We start from the raw sequence: 18,759 nt of genomic DNA, 5'->3' as shown, positions 1-18,759 counted from the left end.
GCATGTACTACTGTAAAAGAAAAAGAAATTAAACAGTTTAGCTCAAAAGACAAAGTGGACAAAAATGTAAATGCATGAGTGAACTTTAATTAAGTTAGAATGCAAGTATAAATATCAGCATTTGTACCAGGAGTTCCCACGAATCCTGAGCGCGCTTGTTTTTTGCTTCTCCTTCCACGGTGGTCCGTCTTTTTTCCGTCAGTCTGGCTCACTCACTGTCACTTCATCCATGATTGTCTACTTAATGCAGCAGGAAACAAGAGAAGATAGAAATGCAAATTCCTTGGAGCTCGACTCATGCCAGCTTCAGCTGGTGAGGATGATTTAAACTGAGCTAAAAAAGACTGCGAAGCGTGCGAAACACAGTGGCCTCTGCAAAGATAAAGATGAAGAGCAATCCTTGCAGAGCAGCGTTCCCACTCTGAGTGAAACTAAACAGTTTAATCTAATTAGTGTGTTTACTGTTATTGCCTGTTTGCCCCCTAATTCCTCTCACAGTAATGAGTACGGGTGATGCTAACACGGCTGGTATGAGGCGCAAATAACTCATGAATATTGTTTCTGAGAGAAATGTATGGGTCAGGATAAATATTGCACGTAATGAGTCTGCATAAACTGATTCACTTTAGATTCATTTGCTCCTCTTGGCAGCGGCTCAAAGACTCCTAATGAACTGCAAAAGAAGAAAGAAGAAGCTCGTGTCATAGCTGGCAACTTTCATCGTCAGTGCATGTGTACAAAACAACGTTTCCAGAGTGAAAATGGAGGCTGGTGTTGCACTGTGATGCTCGTCACTAGTTTGGTTATTTTTAGATATTTTGAAAACGGAGGAAATGAGAAATTAGAGCAAAGGCTTTTCACATGTGTACGATTGACACAAGCGACCTGACAACAACAAACCACTTACCGAGGATGAAGATTCCTCTTTATAAAGCCTGACAAGGAGATGTCCACTGAGACATGAGAGGACATTACAGAAGAGCTGCCATTATGTATTCACTGTAGTGGGTGTGTTTGTGCACGCGTAGAGGTTTGCTGTTGGAAAGTATCACAGAGGACGGAGGCTTTTCTGGAAATAAACACACTGAACATGCTACTTAAAGATATAAGGCCTAAAAACGCTACGATGAATTGGCTTTATTTACTTGGAGCTGGAACTAGAACAAGTCAAGTCAAATCAATACAAATGATTTAACCAAAAAGAGGTTAAATAATTTTATATGGAAGGACGAGCGCAGTATGCACCACCGGCAGGCAGAGGTGGCACCTTTGGTGCAAAAATACTATTTTATACTTGTCAAACTCTTATCTTTGGCATATTTAAAGCTTCATACAACGCGGTTAACAAATGACAACGTTTCACAGGTTAGAATTAAATGTCAATCATATTGATTTAACTTGTGTAATACTCTTGATATTTATAACTGAGTGATCTGTATATATTAGTGCTGTTTCTTAAATTTGTAAACTGGTATATATGTATTATTTAATTAGTTTTATCTGTTACTGTTACTGTCTTGGAGCAACTGTAACCAACATGTTAGGCAAGCTCCTCCTTTATTTCATTTTCACCTTTGTTGTCAAAGTCAGGTTAAACATCTGAGACGTGGTTAACAGGTAATCACATGCACTCAGTGTCACAGGGAGTGGTTTCACTGGTAAAAGAGGAGAATTGGGTTGGGTGGGTTTGCAGTATATCTAGAGCGAGCGGCCAGGTGAGTGTCCGGTGGAGAAGCTGGGCCGTGGATCACAGAAGACGGTCAGGTGAAGAATGGCGGCTCGAGCTGGTCCTTAAATACTGGCTCCGATGGTGATGATGATGATGATGATGATGATGACCTGCAGGTAAGATGAGCAAGAGCAGGAAAAAGGAACTCCGCCTAAGGAGGGAAACACCTGGATTTAGAGGCAGGAATGGAAAAACATTCCCCACGAAGTAGCAGCCAGCCTGGACCATGACCGACAAGAGCTAATAATTTCTCTGTACATAAAAAGGTAGGCTCGAAGGCAATTAAATGAATAGTGTGTGTGTGTGTGTGTGTGTGTGTGTGTGTGTGTGTGTGTGTGTTTCAGGAGGTAACCTACAGTGAGAGTTAGTAAAACTAAAGGTTTAACATGTCGAGCTTGTTTGGACATGTACACATAAACTAAGCACACGAGCAAACAGAGTTTATTTGTACAGGACTGGTTATTTAGAGAATAGCAGCTCTTTTCAGGTCAGGTCCATGGTGAACTGTACCACATTGGGAAGCAGCCACACGTTTTTCTCCCCTACTTTTAACTGGGTTGTGACCTAACCAGTGTGTGTGTGTGACTGTCATCTGTCAGCTAAGCCTGCTGCAATATTAATAGCCCACAGTGGGCCCACAACAGCACAGGTCCACTGGAAATTCTTCTCAGTCCTTGTAATTATGACAACGACAACGATTTCATTGCCCACAGCAGGCAGAGGAGCTGTTATAGAAGCAGCTCGTTGCCCAGTGGCTCGTTATTGTAGCTGCTGGTGGTTTTAGATTATTTGTGAATCTTCAGGAGCTGAAAATGAAGTAATCAGAGTATTAAAACAGCACATTCTTCTATTGAGAGGGATCACTATCTGTGTATGTGCTGAGCAATGACATTCTTACTTTGAGGACAACACACAAACAATAAATGCAATAAATAACTAAACTAAAAGAATAAAAAGCATAAATAAACAAAGCCGGTATTATGTACAGAAGGGTGTGCGCGGTGCGTTTAATGGCCTGAAAAAAGTAGGAGAAACTAAAGGACCCACACTTTCTGTACAGGCAACGTGACAGACATTGATTAGTAGACAACAGAGACACAGGACGGCGTGATATGTGAGCCAGGAGCTGGCAACAACACACGCACACACATTAACAGGTTTACATGCGGTTTGTCATAGACGCAGCTCGTCTGAACTGCGCGCCAGCAGACGGGAGAGACGAGTGACGAGACAGACTGGCGTCCTTCCTTTCTTCTCTCTCCTCAGTCCAGTGTGTGATTGTTGGAGCGGCGTGCTTCTCGGGAAAGCTTGACAGGCATAAGAAATGTCTCATTACTGAAAATGGGTCAACCCATGTGGCTTTACAGTGTGTGTGTGTGTGTGTGTGTGTGTGTGTGTGTGTGTGTGTGTGTGTGTGTGTGTGTGTGTGTGTGTGTGTGTGTGTGTGTGTGCGACAGGTGAAAAGGGCCGGTACGAGGCTCGCAGCAAAACTGCATGAACAGACTGTGTGTGCTTACAGGGCAGAGGAGTTATAAAGCTGATTTGGAGTAAAGGCATAAAAATGAAGAGAAGGAGGGAAAGAGACGCGTTCGTGAGGCTCATAGGAGGAAAATAAACAAACAGGCAGCAGGTGAAAACCCGAGATATTAAAGTGGCCTCCCTGGTGTCTGACATGGATGTAGGATATGGATTCAAGAACAGCGTGCAGTGTTGTCTTTGAGAGCGGGTTGTGGCTTGTGTTGTATTTGTCTTTAGCTGCTAGTGTTTTAAAGGGACACTCCAGCAGGATTTAGCCGTGTGGTAAATACAGAGCTGCAAACACATTACAAAATGTCAGTGTTGTATTTGGAAAGCATGTTTGGAGCCAGACCACACACAGAACTTTATTCAGCGTTGCAGTGACGTTACATCGATTTTTTGGACAACCTTTGTCTTTACACATTTACAGACGGAGCATCAGGATCTCAAAACCGCAAAAACCTTTCAAAAGAGAGAGAAGTACGACTTTGTGCTAATCTAAGATAACATATCAGAGAATGCAGAATAAATTGAAATGTTTGGAACGTGTTTGGTATTTCCAAATATCTCCCTTTGTTTCCATGTCTATAAGCACACCATCACTACTCAAAGACAGACAGGTGCCTCCATAGTATGAAGAGTGTAGCATAACTGGGTGCACAGTCGTTGCTGGAGGACTTTGGGGCTCAGGAACTGGAAGCAAAAGATGGAAACAGTGGAGAAAAAGAGTTCAAAGAGATGAGGCAGCGAGGAACACCCTGGAGAGGAAGGATGAGGCTGCAGAGAGACGTCGTATCAGCTGCTGAGAGTGAGACAGACGAGGGTTTGGTTTAAATGAGGAAGAATAACAGGAGAAGTGTATGAATATTTCATGGAAGGTTTTACTAGAGTACTTGCCAAAACCAAGGGCTTCCCTCCCCCTAAACATACACCCCACTGACACAGTCTTGAGACCCACACACACACAGACACACACATTTCCTTCCGGCTCAGCCTATTGCAGCATTATGTAAGACTATCCTTTTTTAACCCTGCAGTTAAACACGAATGGAAGAAGACGAGTCGCTGCGGAGATGCAGAGGATGATGACACAGCTTGTTGTCGATGCACACGCCTCACACGGCCACATCCAGAAAGCTTGTCTTTAAAAAGATGTGAATTTCCAGTTTTGTTTCCTTTTTTTGTTGTTGTTTTTTTGTTGTTTTTTTTGGCCTGTCTCGTTTGGCTCTTTTGCATCAGAATTGTTGTCTAAAGGCAAAGAAAGATGCCCAACGGATTTACTTTACCAAATTGACCATCCCAGCCTTGCCGTAATGGTCCATTTGATTCACCTTTTATTGTTTATTTTATTTTCACTTACTGAATACGGGACAGACTTGACTGGGGGAAAGAAGGGGAGAAAGAAAGAGGGAAAGAGAAACAACTGAGAAGAGGGACGGGGGAGAAGGGCAAAAGACAAAAACCAACAGAACGGGCAGAGAAAAAAAAATGCATATATCAATCACCTGGATCACCTGCTGAGAAAGAAAAAAGAAAGCAAGCAGAAGAGAACAAGAGTAATAGAATAAACAACATCACAATGATATATGGGAATATGACAGTAAATACTAAATATTAAACATTATTGTGCAGCACATAAGATCAACAGAACACAGTGTGCTTTGAGGTAGGAGCCAAAAAGGGTGTAGTTTGTGGGTGTGATCACCCGTGTGTACACCTGTGAGCATGGACGCGCTTGTTTTTTGTTTTTTAAAAGGTTCCTTCATGTAATGATCTGCTAGAGGTCAGTTTTGTTTCCTGTTTCCTGTCCTTTGTTCTGTCTACAGACGACTGTCGTCACTTTGGTTTTTGTGTTATTTCAGTGGTGCTGCTTTCCTTTAGTCCCCAGCTTCAACCTCATAATTTGCATTTACATTTATGATTTCTTTCTGCGACATCATTAAATGCGATACACCCACAAACAAATCTCCAACTACGAGACGAGTTCTTGTGGAGGAAGATGTAAGAGTGACAGACGTGTGCACAAACCTGTAGACAGAAAATGTTCCTTTGTTTTCTTTTTGTTTTGTTAATGATTTCACAGGTGCACCTTGTGTGTATTGTTATTTGGCCTTTTTAATGGTGATATATTGCATCATTTATCCAGACTGAGGTCAAGGACACCCCATAGAGCCGGGAGAGCTGAAAACATGAGGACCCATTGATTTGTGTTATCAGGCAGAGAACGCTGCTTTTACTTTTCTCCTGAACAGAAAAAAACAGACACATTTTAATAGAAAAAGAGCATCTTTAAAACAAATGAGAGGATGTAGTCTGTTACATAATTACCAGTCAGTGAAGCGCCAACTGGAGGTAAAACTCTGGAATCTGGAAATGCTTTATATTGTTATTGGAGTCTCTCTCAGCCCTTTTTATTCACATGTAAGTGCGCATACGTTGCAACTGAAGGGAGATGTGGACGTGCACAAGTTGCTACACGTCAGCTGAATAAAGTGCTACGCAAGTGCTAGAAGCTAACATTGAAGCTACACGAGTGGCTTTGCTGTGCAGATGGATTATTGGCAAATATTAAACCATTCAAATTAATTTTGTTAATGTGAATGGTCACACAGACCAACTGTTTATAAATTACCTCTCGAATTCAATTAAAAAATGGGAAAAAAAGTTGCTGTAAACGTTGCGTCATTCTGCAATCAGTCTACGATTAAATGGGTCAAACGGGCAAATAACTGTGATAAATGGTTCATATTTAACAGAGATTCACATTTAATTATTACATTTGCACTCAGCAACCCTCCTGTTCTATAGGAATACAACCAAAATACAACCAGCTGGAGGCCAGAGTGTGTGTGGTGGGTCCCGCAGTAGAAATGCTCCTCAGCATGAACCAATCAAACTCGAATCACAACCTCTTCACAGGTGCTTCTCGTAAATTCCTGCTTAAAATACTTTGAATCTTTCACGAGTTAGCTGAAGCTGTCGGATGAATGTGAAGAAACAATCCCTCCGTGTCCAAAACATGTATGATTTCAGCTGCCAGGTATAGTTCAATCAGTTCAGTCTTTTGAGGAAATAGCAAGTGGTTCATCGCACGTCAGAAAACCTGTGAACTCAGCCACTGGTAAAACACCGCCCACTGATGATTTAACAAATCAAGGTTACTAAATGTACTAAACATTTGAAGTAAGCACAAAATAAGGAGGCATTCAAAATATCTCCTTGTGTCTTGTGCACAACGCTGTATGTATTTATATACGTATGAGTCAATCAGATAATGTGCAGATTTCTCAGCGTTCAGGTCACTTTTCTTTGGATCTTTTTTTCTCATGACCTTTTTAGTCCAGTCCAATAAAAGTTGGACTGTTTCTATCCAATAAAAGTTAAATATTATTTATTATATTTGTGTGTGTGTTTGAAATTTCATGTGGCTGCATTTTAACAGGAGACACGCTCGCTACCTCGGCTTCACGATTTGTCACGGTAACTGCAGACGCTCCTCGAGCTCGACTGTGACAGTGTTTGACAGCCAGGAGCAAATCAGGCAGAGGAGCGAGGACACACATGTCACAGCAGATCTGAGTCAGATAGAAGGTGTGCATGTTAGGAAGGCTCAGAAACAGGCTGTTTTATCCCTGCTTTCATTTACGTTTGCCTGTCGTCTCCTCCTCAGACGCTCTCTTGGGCTGATACATCAAGGCTGACCTATCGGTCTCATCTGCTTGCTTTTTATCCTTGTGCACAGTCACCGCGTCCTTTCCTTGATGAAATACTTCTCCTCCTGTGACTGTATCCCACCATCTTATCTCTGCTGCTGCGCTGGAGTTTGTAGCTCTGCAGCAGATACAGCTGTAGTCTAATCAGCTGCTATTAAATCTATTTGTCACGCCAAGCCTCGCCGTTTATCAGTGACCTGTGTGTGTGTGTGCTACAGGTTTTCTCCGCTGCATCATGCTGCCCTTAATGGGAACCTGGAGCTCATCTCTCTGCTGCTGGAGTCACAGGCTGCTGTCGACATCAGAGACCAGAAAGGTAAAGAAACACATGATGATGTACTGCAGCTGAGCGTGCGATGGACACGTCCTGTGTTTACGCGCTGTGGGTCTGCAGGTATGCGGCCGCTGCACTACGCAGCCTGGCAGGGGAAGGCAGAGCCCATGAAGATGCTGCTGAAGTCGGGTTCGTCTGTCAACGGCCAATCAGACGAAGGACAAATTCCTCTCCACTTGTCAGCACAGCACGGCCACTACGATGTGGTGAGTATCATGTAGTTTTACCAAAGAAGCAAACGCTGCACGAGAGCAGCACAGGAGGAAGATGCTAATCTCAATATTATTTGCGTAACATATTGTGGCCATTAGTTATTCTGCACTAGTCAGCTGAGCATGGCCAGCAGGATGTGGTGAGGGAGAGTTTTTTAAAAAGCACCAAAGACATCTGTCTGCACAAACTGAGTGAAGAACAGAGGAGAGAAAAGTCACAGAGGTGAAATAAACGGCAGTTGTTTCGAGGAGCATGTCTACTGCTTTAAATGGGCTGGAGTCACACATGCTTTTATATATCGGCACAATTAGCAGTAAATGTAAACAAACTACTAAATCTGTACTTAAGCAGCCTTAGCAGAGAAACAACAGTCAAATATAGCAGATCAACTGCAGCAGGTAACATGCAGTAGAAAAAAGAAGAGATGTGCGTTTCCTGGCTGCACAGCTGGAGACGCGCTGCTGCTACTTGATTAAATATCTGTGATTATAGAGGGTAACAAACTGGACTGAAGCTTTACTCTGCAGCCGCTCTCCATGTGGAAGTTCAAATACAAAAAGTTACAGAAACTGACTACAGATGAAAAATGAATCATTTATAATCCAACAAAGCAAACTGAAAGCATTCAGGAGACATTTAAAAACACAGACACTAGAGGCTTCAGCCCACAGTATCGTTCTCATTTGTTCATTTTAAGCTGCAAAGAAAGGAAAACATAATGAACTCCTTGCTGTGGTGCAGCCTCGCTCTCAGCATTTACTGAATTCTTCTTTTTTCTTAACAAACATCGTCAGCTGTAAACATTTATAGCCTACGAAGTCAAACTGACCTGTGTCTGAATGTCAGAAGGCCGTCCCTTTAACAGACCCATGCAGCCTTCAGTGTGTTGAAACCTTTGCACATCTTATTGTTCTGCACACTTTATCCAGTGTAACGAGAGAGCAGAACATTTTTATAGTATTTTTATGCAGCATAATGTAGAATGGAGTCTCTAACATGTGAGGCGTCACATTCTGGGATTGTGCTGTGCCTTCCATCGATGCTGTTTTATGTTTTTGTTCCATTATGAAATCCCGAGGGCGTTACGTAATGGATGAGTTATTTACTGTATTACAAATTAAATGGAAAAGCTGACAGTAGTGCTGTTGTGCTGCAGGGGACGTGGGCTGGCACGGTTTGTGCCCACTTGGCTCCTCACATGGACGGGTCATTTCACATCAGAGATCAAATGTGATGAAACATTTCCAAAAATGAAAGTCAAAATTAAAAGTGCCTCGAAGTGAACATCTTAAATCTGAGCATCTTACATTGGGCATCTGATCTCTGATTGGTTTAGACCACGATATGGGCCTGATGTGTGTCTGTTGTTGACCACACAGACTTTCAGAGTTGCAGACCTTTTTTTACTTGAACAGCTGGTCGCACCGGTGCGACCTGGGATTTCTTTTAGTCGCACCATTGAGAAATGTGGTCGCACTCTCGAGCCCTGTGCTGGAAACAAGTTTATGTTGTCATAGAGTTTGTCCTGCAGAGCAGGTCTCAACCCGACTGAGTGCGCCACAAACTTTATTCACAATCGCTGGTAAGACTTCGCCATCATCACAACACCAAACTGGGAAGTATGGTATTCATCCCTGCAGATCATTTACAAAATCTTGGACAATATGTGCTGAAGCAGCTTGAAGCTGTTCGGGCGGCTCCTTGCTGAGACACTGATCCTTCCTTTAATTTGCTTTGCAAACGATCTAGTTTCCAAGCTGGCGAACGCACCTTTACACTCCTTACTCTTTTGTTCCTGTGGCGTGGATCGAGTAAACGTTTGATGCTACCTTCAGAGCTTTTCAAATTAAGAGTTTTGCTTTGTAGAGGATCATGGGAAATGGTGTTTGTCAGAAGCCTGTTAAAATGTAACTTCTGAAAAAACCCTCAGTATTAAAGTCAAAGGAGCTTGCAAAGAAAAGCGTCTGGACTTCTTTAAGTTGCTTGAAGACGTTTCACCTCTCATCCGAGAAGCTTCTTCAGTTCTAAGGTCAAATGGTGGAGAGTCCCAGATATAAACCTAGTGGGAGTTTCCCCCTCAGTATTAAAATTGTTTATTTAAAAAAAGAAAAGCCTACAAAAATCTGTGTCATAAGAGAAACAGCTCAGTATTGAAAAGCGCTCTGATTCTACGTCTTCATCTCTGTTTTGTGAGAGGCTGTCTTCTCACATTGTGATCCTTGTGATACTCGTGCCCTTTTCTTTGCCCTTTGAGCGTATGGATTTTTGTCTCATGTGTCTGTGTGCCCCGTCTCCAGTCTGAGATGCTGCTGCAGCACCAGTCCAACCCGTGCATCGTGGATAACGCAGGGAAAACCCCTCTGGACCTGGCCTGTGAGTTCGGCAGAGTTGGGGTAAGAACCTACGGTTTCAATCAGTATTCATCAACAAGAGTGCAACAATGTGTTGCTTATCTTCTCTTTGTTTATGTGTGTGTAAGGTGGTCCAGTTGTTGCTGTCTAGTAACATGTGCGCTGCTTTGCTGGAGCCCAAAAAAGGAGACACGACCGACCCTAATGGGACGTCTCCGCTGCATCTAGCTGCTAAGAATGGACACATAGACATCATCAGGTACACACACACACACACACACACACACACACACACACACACACACACACACACACACACACACACACACACACACACACACACATCTAATGATAAACTGGCTTTAAATGTCCTCAGACTGCTGATCAAACAGATGTGTAACACAGCAGGGGAACCGTATAATCCAACACAGGCAAAGAATAATGGAGCAAATGGCAGAGCGTCACTGCTGATGCATCAGTCCTAAATACACTGTAGAGATCTGGAGACAGCTGATGGCACTCCAAATCCACGCTGCACTTTATCACGCTAAATATTCAGTCATTATAAGCTCATCTCAGCATGGATCTGTGTTTTATTCATTTATTTTTTTGCAAGCGTGCATCGCGGCAAAAAGACTCCCGTTGCCTTGGTGATGGCAGCGTTTAGCACAGAGCCTGAAAAGATCGCCGCTGAATGATGCGCCACGGCGGGTAAACGCACATACGGCAGAGTCCATTAGTTTCTCCGTTCGCTCTCAAATACTTTTGAAGTAACTCAGAGCTGCTGTGTATGTGTCGGTGCAGACACCGGCTTGCCTGGCGGGGACACACAAAGGCAGGTGGTGAAAGATGAGAAATGAGAGACAGACCTGCAACTGAGGGAAGATAGGAGAGAGCAGGAGGACAGGAGAGAGAGAGGAAGTAAAAGACGAGATGGAGAGAAAAGGAGCTCAAAACAGAGCCAGAGAATAAAGATTGTCATAGTTGATGGAGCACAGTGCGGCTGAAGTGACACTGATAAATGATGCTCATTAGTCATGGCCAGCCATGTGGAAGACAACACGCACACTTACTCACAGTAAGAGGAAAATTAAACGCGCTTTTGGCAGCTTTTTCATTTTCTTTCTGTCGTTTATTTATTTATTTTTTAATGAACTTTTCTCTGATCCTGTCATTTTATGGGTCAAACTGCTGATTTTCTGTACTCATTGTCAACAAATCCAATTAAAAAAACCAACATTATCAGTGACTGATGCTACAAACAAGTACAGCCTGTGTGGCCTGATGGACACACAGATTTTTCAATTACCTGCGGCTAAGCTAGAAGCTAACATCAGTGTCCTGATATCATCACACTTACCATGCTGATGTTTAGTAGCTATGTGTGCTATGTGGCCAAACAGATCTGAGTGATCCTCAGGCTTTGCTACTTAAGTTCAGTTTCCCTGTGAGGAAGCACTTGGCGATGGTGGGGATGAAAAACTCCCACCACAGGAAGAATCCCACAGTAGAACCAGGCTCAGGGAGGGGCAGCCGTCTGCTGCTGCAGTCACCATTATAATTAATTGTTGCGAGATCGATCAACTTTAGACCAGACAACAAACTACGGAGACTCCGGAAAAGTGCAATCAAACGATGAGTTTTATTATCACAGGAGAACAACCAACCGTCAGCATACGGATTGTTTTGCTCTGACAAGAATACATTGGGTTCTGGTTTTATAGGACAAAATATCACACCTACGTCAATACAGTTCAAAAATACATGGTGACAGACGGGCAACAGTTCAACCCGTACAGGCAAGGGTTCATCACATACACTTCTAATAACTATAAACTGACATATAACTTCTCCTTTCTTCATTACTTGCCTTTTAAGGTAATAACTTCAGGTCTTAGCTTTTCTGAGAGCTAATAATGGACCCTCCTCATTAATCACTAAGTAAAGTACTTTAGCAGCCAGTCTCAAACTGAAGCAGAAGACGCTTAGGCCTTCGCTCAGACCTGCTACTAGATTAATATGTGTATCGTAAGCGTGCATGCAATTAACCTGCTATGTTCTCATCTCCCCTCAGCATGTATCATCTGGACACTCTCACCAGTGAAGCTTAAAACCTTCTAGAATGGAACATCAACTCTAACCAAGCACATTTATGCATTGTGTATAAAATGAACTCAACCTATAAAAATAGAAAGGTCAATGTGATGACAGACATATTCAATGCAATATAAACCCTGTAGGAAATATTACTGATAAATGATACTGTGAAACATGTTATTAATACATTCTTCATAAGGCAAATTATATGGTAGCAATAAAAGAATCTCTGAATCCCAAAGACATCAGAGGGTGGACGCTTGTCTCCACCACTGTAAAAAAGATGCCATCCATAAAACAAAATTAGTCTTTAGAGTTACTGTTGCAAATCAGGAAGCTCGATGAATGACATCATGAAATAGGAAGCCAGACCTGAGCTGAGCAAGGTCAGCTCAGGTCTGGCTCCCATAGACCGAGATAGCACACCGTGCAGCGCACAGCGGATTCCTCAAGACTATCAGAGCTCTCTGATATTCAACATCTTCATATTTTATATGTTGTATGTAAAAAGTAACCAGTGTATCAAACAGAACGACCTGAATATGTCCTGCTTAAAGTGTGATTCAGCAAAATAACTAAATAGAATTATATTTGGCTCCTTATGTAAACATTTTGATCAAAAGTATATTTTTCTATTTTGTAATGTTCCTTTGTGCACATGCTCCCACCTTGGAGTCCCCTTGTTCCCGCATGCTTACATGTGCGCATCAGTGTTTTAACACCTCTCCTGATTTTCTTACCTCTCTCTTTTGAAATGATCTTTCTCACGTCACCTTTCCTCGTTGTCTTTTATTATACTTTTGAACTTGCCTGTTTTATCCTCTCTCGCTCTCTGTTCCGCCTGGTGCCTCTCCCGGCAGGCTGCTGATCCAGGCTGGCATCGACATAAACAGGCAGACCAAAGCAGGCACTGCCCTGCATGAAGCTGCCCTCTGTGGAAAGACTGAAGCAGTGAGACTCCTGCTGGAGGTGAGTGGAACTACAGCTGCAAAGAGTTGGGTTTGTGTCTCAGTGCACATGCAGGGGTGCAGTAGGTAGCAGCAGGATTGCGCTACTGCACATAACTAATCTGGAATCCAGCTCACCTAAAGATTTGCAATCATGTCACCTTTGACCTCTGACCTTTCCTCCATGGTCAATAGATTAAGCTGAAGGTCAGTGTGATAATAATGCTACATAAAGCTATTCAAACTGATGTTTCTGATTTGTTTTGGAAAACACATGATATTTATTAGTAAACATTTAACATCATTTTACTAAATACTGACATGAATGCTGAGTGTGTCCTATATCCACCTAAATAAAAATCAGAAATAATTATGCTCAAAATTATGCCAGCAGGGCAAATAACGAAACGACCGCCTGTATGGTTGATTTGAACACGCCACGAGGTTTCATGCTTAAGTGACTGTGTGTGTTTCGGCACAATAAACTAACTGTGTCATTTAGCTCCCGAGCTGCGAAAAGGTTACCAGCCTTCACCCTGAAGCGTCTTTGGACTGAATTCATCTTTGTTCCCTCGGCCTACATTTGTGTCAACAGATTTAAACGTGATATTGCTCTCTGGCTCTCAGCTGCCTCGGCAGAAAAGTAAGATGCGGGTGTAATTAGCAGAAGAGGCCCAGGGAGTTAGGGTTATGTTATCCTGACGTCAATTATGGTAAATCATCGCATCCCTACGGCGTTTAATCAGCATCTAGATGTTCTCATTTCTGAGTCTAAGTAGCTGGATAGAGTGTGTTTCGTGGGATCTTTTTGCTGTATGCAGACGGCTGTTACAGGGCTGTTAATGTAATAACCAGAATTGTAAATTGTCCCCTCTTCTGCAGAGTGGTATCAATGCCACTGTGAGAAACACGTACAGCCAGACTGCGCTGGACATCGTCTACCAGTTCACTGCAACACAAGCCAGCAAAGAGATCAAACAACTGCTGAGGGGTAGGATGGATGTTTGTATCTGTAACAAAAGAGAGGAATAGATGGTCGAATGAAAAGCACAATGGACAGACATAGTTTAATCAACAAAATGATTGTGCTAAGCCAGGGGTGGGCAACTCCAGGCCCCGAGGGCCGGTGTCCTGCAGGTTTTGGATCTCACCCTGGGTCAACACCTGAATCACATGATTAGTTCGTTACCAGGCCTCTGGAGAACTTCAGGACATGTTGAGGAGCTAATTTAGCCATTTAAATCAGCTGTGTTGGTTCAAGGACACATATAAAACCTGCAGGGACACCGGCCCTCGAGGCCTGGAGTTGCCCACCCCTGTGCTAAGCTAACCAGCTGCTAGCAGTACAGACTGCATCCATCTCAAACAAGCAGCCAGTTTACCCGTTATTATAATTATAGAATTACAAATGTATACTTTTAAAAACTGTATTCATATATTCAATTATCATATATGTATTTACAGTTTACTTTTCTATCAAGTTTCTTTTGGTCGTGCTTTTTAAAGGTAAAACTATACTGTGATAAATTAATAATGATGTCATGTTGAGAATGTAAAGTTCTTTATTGACACATTTTTACATCAATAGGATTGTTCTGCACAGTTCATCATTATTGTGTAGCAACTTCACAATGATAATTTACTTTCTTTGCCGCTCAGATGCGTCTGCAGCCCTTCAGGTTCGAGCTCTGAAGGATTACTGCAACAACTATGACCTGACCAGCCTCAACATCAAAGCAGGAGATGTCATCACGGTAAAGCAGCTGTTCCTGTCAGAAGCAAGAGGATTTAGTGTGATGGTGTATTGTGTTCATTGGAGGCTCATGAATTTTTAAAAAAGCTGTAAATTTGTGAGGCAAAACTTTGTCTTCCATAATAATATGATTGAAACGAGCTGCTGATCATTCATAACTGTTTTGTATAAGCTATTAATTCTGGAAGTTCAAATAGGTGGATACATTTCCACTGAAGCTTGAAAAGTGCACGAATATTGTTCTTTAAAAAATATAAATTCTTCACCGGCCTCTTAGAGTAGCTTCAGGGGCAGTTACAATATTGTTAATTTTAGCTAACCCTTGAAAGCCAAGCGTATGGTATTGGTTACATGTGTTTTTGTGAGTTTTTGAGACGTCTACATCATCAGCATGACTTTTTTTACCCTCAAAAAATGATATAAATTGCATGACAAATTTTTCAAGACTAAATTGCAAAAATATGGCTCATGTATCAAATGTGATAGAAATGACAACTCATATATGCAGATTAAAGGGTATATATATATAAAGGGTCAACAAACACACAAAAAATGTCATATTTCTGGCAGTGATTTCATCATTCAGGTTTTAAACGAAGAAAAAAAACCTTGAAAATATTAAAAGAAGTGTGTCATATGTGAATATTTGTTTTTTCACTGCCAGAAAAAAACAAAAAGTGCCATTTTGTATGAAATGATTTACCAAACATTTGAAAAAAATGGTGACACTGCGTAATCCCTGCAGACTCAGAGTCCTACCTCCAATCCACTGATTAGCCTAACAGATAGGACACTTTTCCATCGTTGCAGTTTACTGGAATCAGAAATGCAAGGACGATGGTTTCAGCATCCTTTATTTGCCGTGAGCGTGTTTTACAGAAGCATGTTTTCACTCCCTTCATCGCAGTGATGAATATTTATGAGCATGTTTGAAGCCTTTGGGGACTTATTACAGTAGTGAGGAAGCCAAGTAGTGCCAACGCTTTTTTCCTCAGGGTCTGAATGAACAAGTTGACTTTGGGGATTCAGCACCAAATGTGCAGCTTTGTGTTTTTTAAAAGAATAAAATTATAAAGTAATCACGTTGGAAAGCTTTCAATTAAATTCTGTGGTATTAATCATTTATTAATTTATGTATTGTCCACATTTAATGTAGTGGATGTGCTCGCCTCGCAGGTTTTGGAGCAGCACCCCGACGGACGCTGGAAAGGCTGTATCCATGACAACCGGACAGGAAATGACCGCGTGGGCTACTTTCCATCCACCATGGTGGAGGTCATCAGCAAACGCACAGGTGAGTTTGCGTGTATATGTGCGCGCATGTAAGGTCGTGTTGGAGCTGCTTTTGAAATTTTGATGAAGCTGGCTGCTAAAAGGCTTCTGCACATGAGTCAGGCACGTGTGCACACTCGGAGCGAACGCAGGAGATACTCGGAGGCAAACATCTGTAAAACCCGTACATTAAAGGTAAATTCGATAAAAACCCTCAGCCAGCTTTTTTTGAATAGAGTGAGTTAAAATAGAAGTCACATCAGAGACTTTCATCGCTTTCATCTCATACAGTGGGAGAGGAGCTGTCTGTGAGTCAGCCAGCATCAAAGTGGTACCATACAGCCACCTGTCATCTCCGCATTGCTCAAGTTAAGGTCCAAGCCTGGTGGAATTTTTGATAGTACAGCATCAACCTGGGGAAAAAATCATAACAAAAAACCCCCAAACCCAAAACATTCAGGTGGTCAACACGAGGTTATATATCCCACAATTATCAACATCTTTCTTATGCCACCACAGACAGTGTAAAAGACGGATGAAGTCACCATGATGTCACACACTGGCAGTGAAACCGGTTGCTCATTGGTTAACGAATTGTCGATCACATGATGTTTGCCAATGAGCTTAACGCAGATAATCCTCTATTTTTAAACACAGTTTGACTAACATTTAGAAAATAGACTTTTTTTATTCAGTGTGGCCTGAAATGAGTGAAAAGCGTTTGCACCGAATCTTTCCAGCCCAAAAGCTACGTCCATGTTTTACATGTCTGTGGTTGCAGCTTACCCTCACCTCTTAATGTTGACAGGAAAATATAAATAAAACCAAAGCTAAACATTTATGTACTTTTAGTTGCGTACATGAAAGGACTAATTTGACATAAAAATGTCTGCCTTTACATGGGAAACGATAATATTAAGGTGCTGCTCCTAGCATGCAGATAGCTTAGCTTAGCTTAGCACAAGTGGCTTAATGGAGCTCAGAAATGTGTGCTTATGTATTTTATATAAGTAGTTACCCTGTTGTTTCTCACCAAATGCTATAAAAGTAGCATTAGGTGAGAAAACTGACAACATGTCGTATTTGTATGCCGATTAGCTTAACTTTAGCAAGACTGAAAACAGCTAGCCTGGCTTTGATCAGAGGTAAGAAAATCTCCCTAATAGCACCTTTAAAGCTTAACATTTAGCACGCTAGATCTGATTTTATAAAAAAGTATAAACATGTTTTAGTTTAAACCTTTTTTCAGGGTTTAAGATGAAACTACTGGCTGTTGTCTTCTAACCCTCTGCATGAATAGACATTCCCCCAAAGTATCAAACATTTATTTGTTTAGCATGTAAACTTTCATTGCTTGGTGCGCCCCTCCATCTTAATCAGCTTTTATTCACCTGGATGAAACGTACACAACATATTCAGACCCATCCTGTCATCTCGGTGTGACTGAGCAGCCACAGAGAGGCTCAGATGTTTTTAATTGTTTGTCGTGTTGGTCCCTATAGGTCTGGTAGTTCTGTTTACCAGTATATGTCTTCTTGTCTTAGTCTGTATGAGTGTCTCTCTAATTGTTGCTCACCACTGACAGCCGTTACCTGTTGTCTGTTCATGCTCATCACGTCCTCCTCTGATTACCTTTGCACACTGCATTACCACCTCGGCACTATTGTGGCATCACCCATCCTTTCATACACTAAATCATGCAGCAGCTGTACGCTGCCTTATACTGTATACGGCAGCTGTATGCAGTGCAGAAACAGCTGGAATGCTCCCACTTGGCTTGCAGAGCCAGACTGACTAATCACTGCTACCGCTCATCCGCGCATACACAGATACACACTGTGCAGCATCAGCAGCAGCTGTTCTAACAGGAAGTTTCATTTACTCAGCTGTTTTTAATTCAATTTTTAATTATTCTTTTCTCTCAGTCAGTTCCCTCTCCATGTTATATTGCTCTCATCTGCTCTTTTATTCCCGCTAACAGGGAAGCGGCAGCAAAACCTTTCAGAGACAACCGTTCATAATTTGTCCTAAATGTTGTAATAACGCTCGTGCATTTAAGCGTTTAGTTTCAGTGTAGAGTGACCAATCACAAAAACAGAACAAACTTTAGCAGCTAGCTTGTGAAAGAATGTCTAGGCAATTATCTAGTTATAAATATTATAGATATATTAGCTATAAATGTTTTGCAGGTTTGTTAAGTCAGCGTTGTTGTGCTAGTGTTGTGCTGCTGCTACTACTAGCAATACATTATATAGAATTATAGACTTCAGTAAAATGTGGAAGGCATCAAAACTACCAATGAACACATTTGGAATTAAACACAAAAGTGTAAAATAACTCAAAACGTGCTTTAAATTTTAGATTCTTCAAAGTAGCCACTCTTTGCTTTGATTACTGCTTTGCACACTCTTGGCCTTCTCTCAATGAGCTTCACGAAGTCGTGACCTGAAATGGTTTTGCAACATTCTTGAAGGAGTTCCCAGAGATGCTGAGCACTCGATGGCTCTTTTGCCTTCACTCTGAGGTCCATCTCATTCCAAACCATCTCCACTGGTTTTAGGTCAGGTGACTGTGGAGGCCAGGGCATCTGGCTAGCACTCCATTACTCTCCTTTTTGGTCAAACAGCACTGGAGGTGTGTTTGGGGTCATTGTACTGTTGAAAAATAAACGATGGTCCAACTAAACGCAACCTGGATGGAATGGTACACCACACCTCCATCCTCCGTTCAGCTTTTCTGCTGAACGGCAGGTGGAACCAAAGATCTCTAATTTGGACTCATCAGACCAAAGCACAGATGGTCTAATGTCCACTCCTTGTGTTTCTCTGTCCA

The 18,759-nt window shown here is 42.0% G+C and overlaps 1 protein-coding gene across 5 annotated transcripts in view; it reads left to right on the top strand.

Moving 5' to 3' along the window:
• Window positions 1-18,759, top strand: part of caskin1 (CASK interacting protein 1) — a 112,636-nt gene that overhangs the window by 65,962 nt on the left and 27,915 nt on the right. For all 5 annotated transcript variants that reach the window (XM_026166141.2, XM_026166137.2, XM_026166139.2 and 2 more), the window contains exons 3-10: window positions 7,179-7,276; window positions 7,355-7,500; window positions 9,805-9,900; window positions 9,987-10,117; window positions 12,816-12,924; window positions 13,785-13,893; window positions 14,562-14,656; window positions 15,832-15,949. In XM_026166141.2, the coding sequence (XP_026021926.2) occupies window positions 7,179-7,276; window positions 7,355-7,500; window positions 9,805-9,900; window positions 9,987-10,117; window positions 12,816-12,924; window positions 13,785-13,893; window positions 14,562-14,656; window positions 15,832-15,949 (902 nt within the window). The remainder of the gene's footprint in view (window positions 1-7,178; window positions 7,277-7,354; window positions 7,501-9,804; window positions 9,901-9,986; window positions 10,118-12,815; window positions 12,925-13,784; window positions 13,894-14,561; window positions 14,657-15,831; window positions 15,950-18,759) is intronic.

Source organism: Astatotilapia calliptera, chromosome 4 (assembly GCF_964374335.1).
Source record: "Astatotilapia calliptera chromosome 4, fAstCal68.1, whole genome shotgun sequence".
NCBI lineage: Eukaryota > Metazoa > Chordata > Actinopteri > Cichliformes > Cichlidae > Astatotilapia > Astatotilapia calliptera.
The sequence above is the reverse complement of the archived record's forward strand: the minus strand, read 5'-3'. Positions and strand labels throughout refer to the sequence as shown.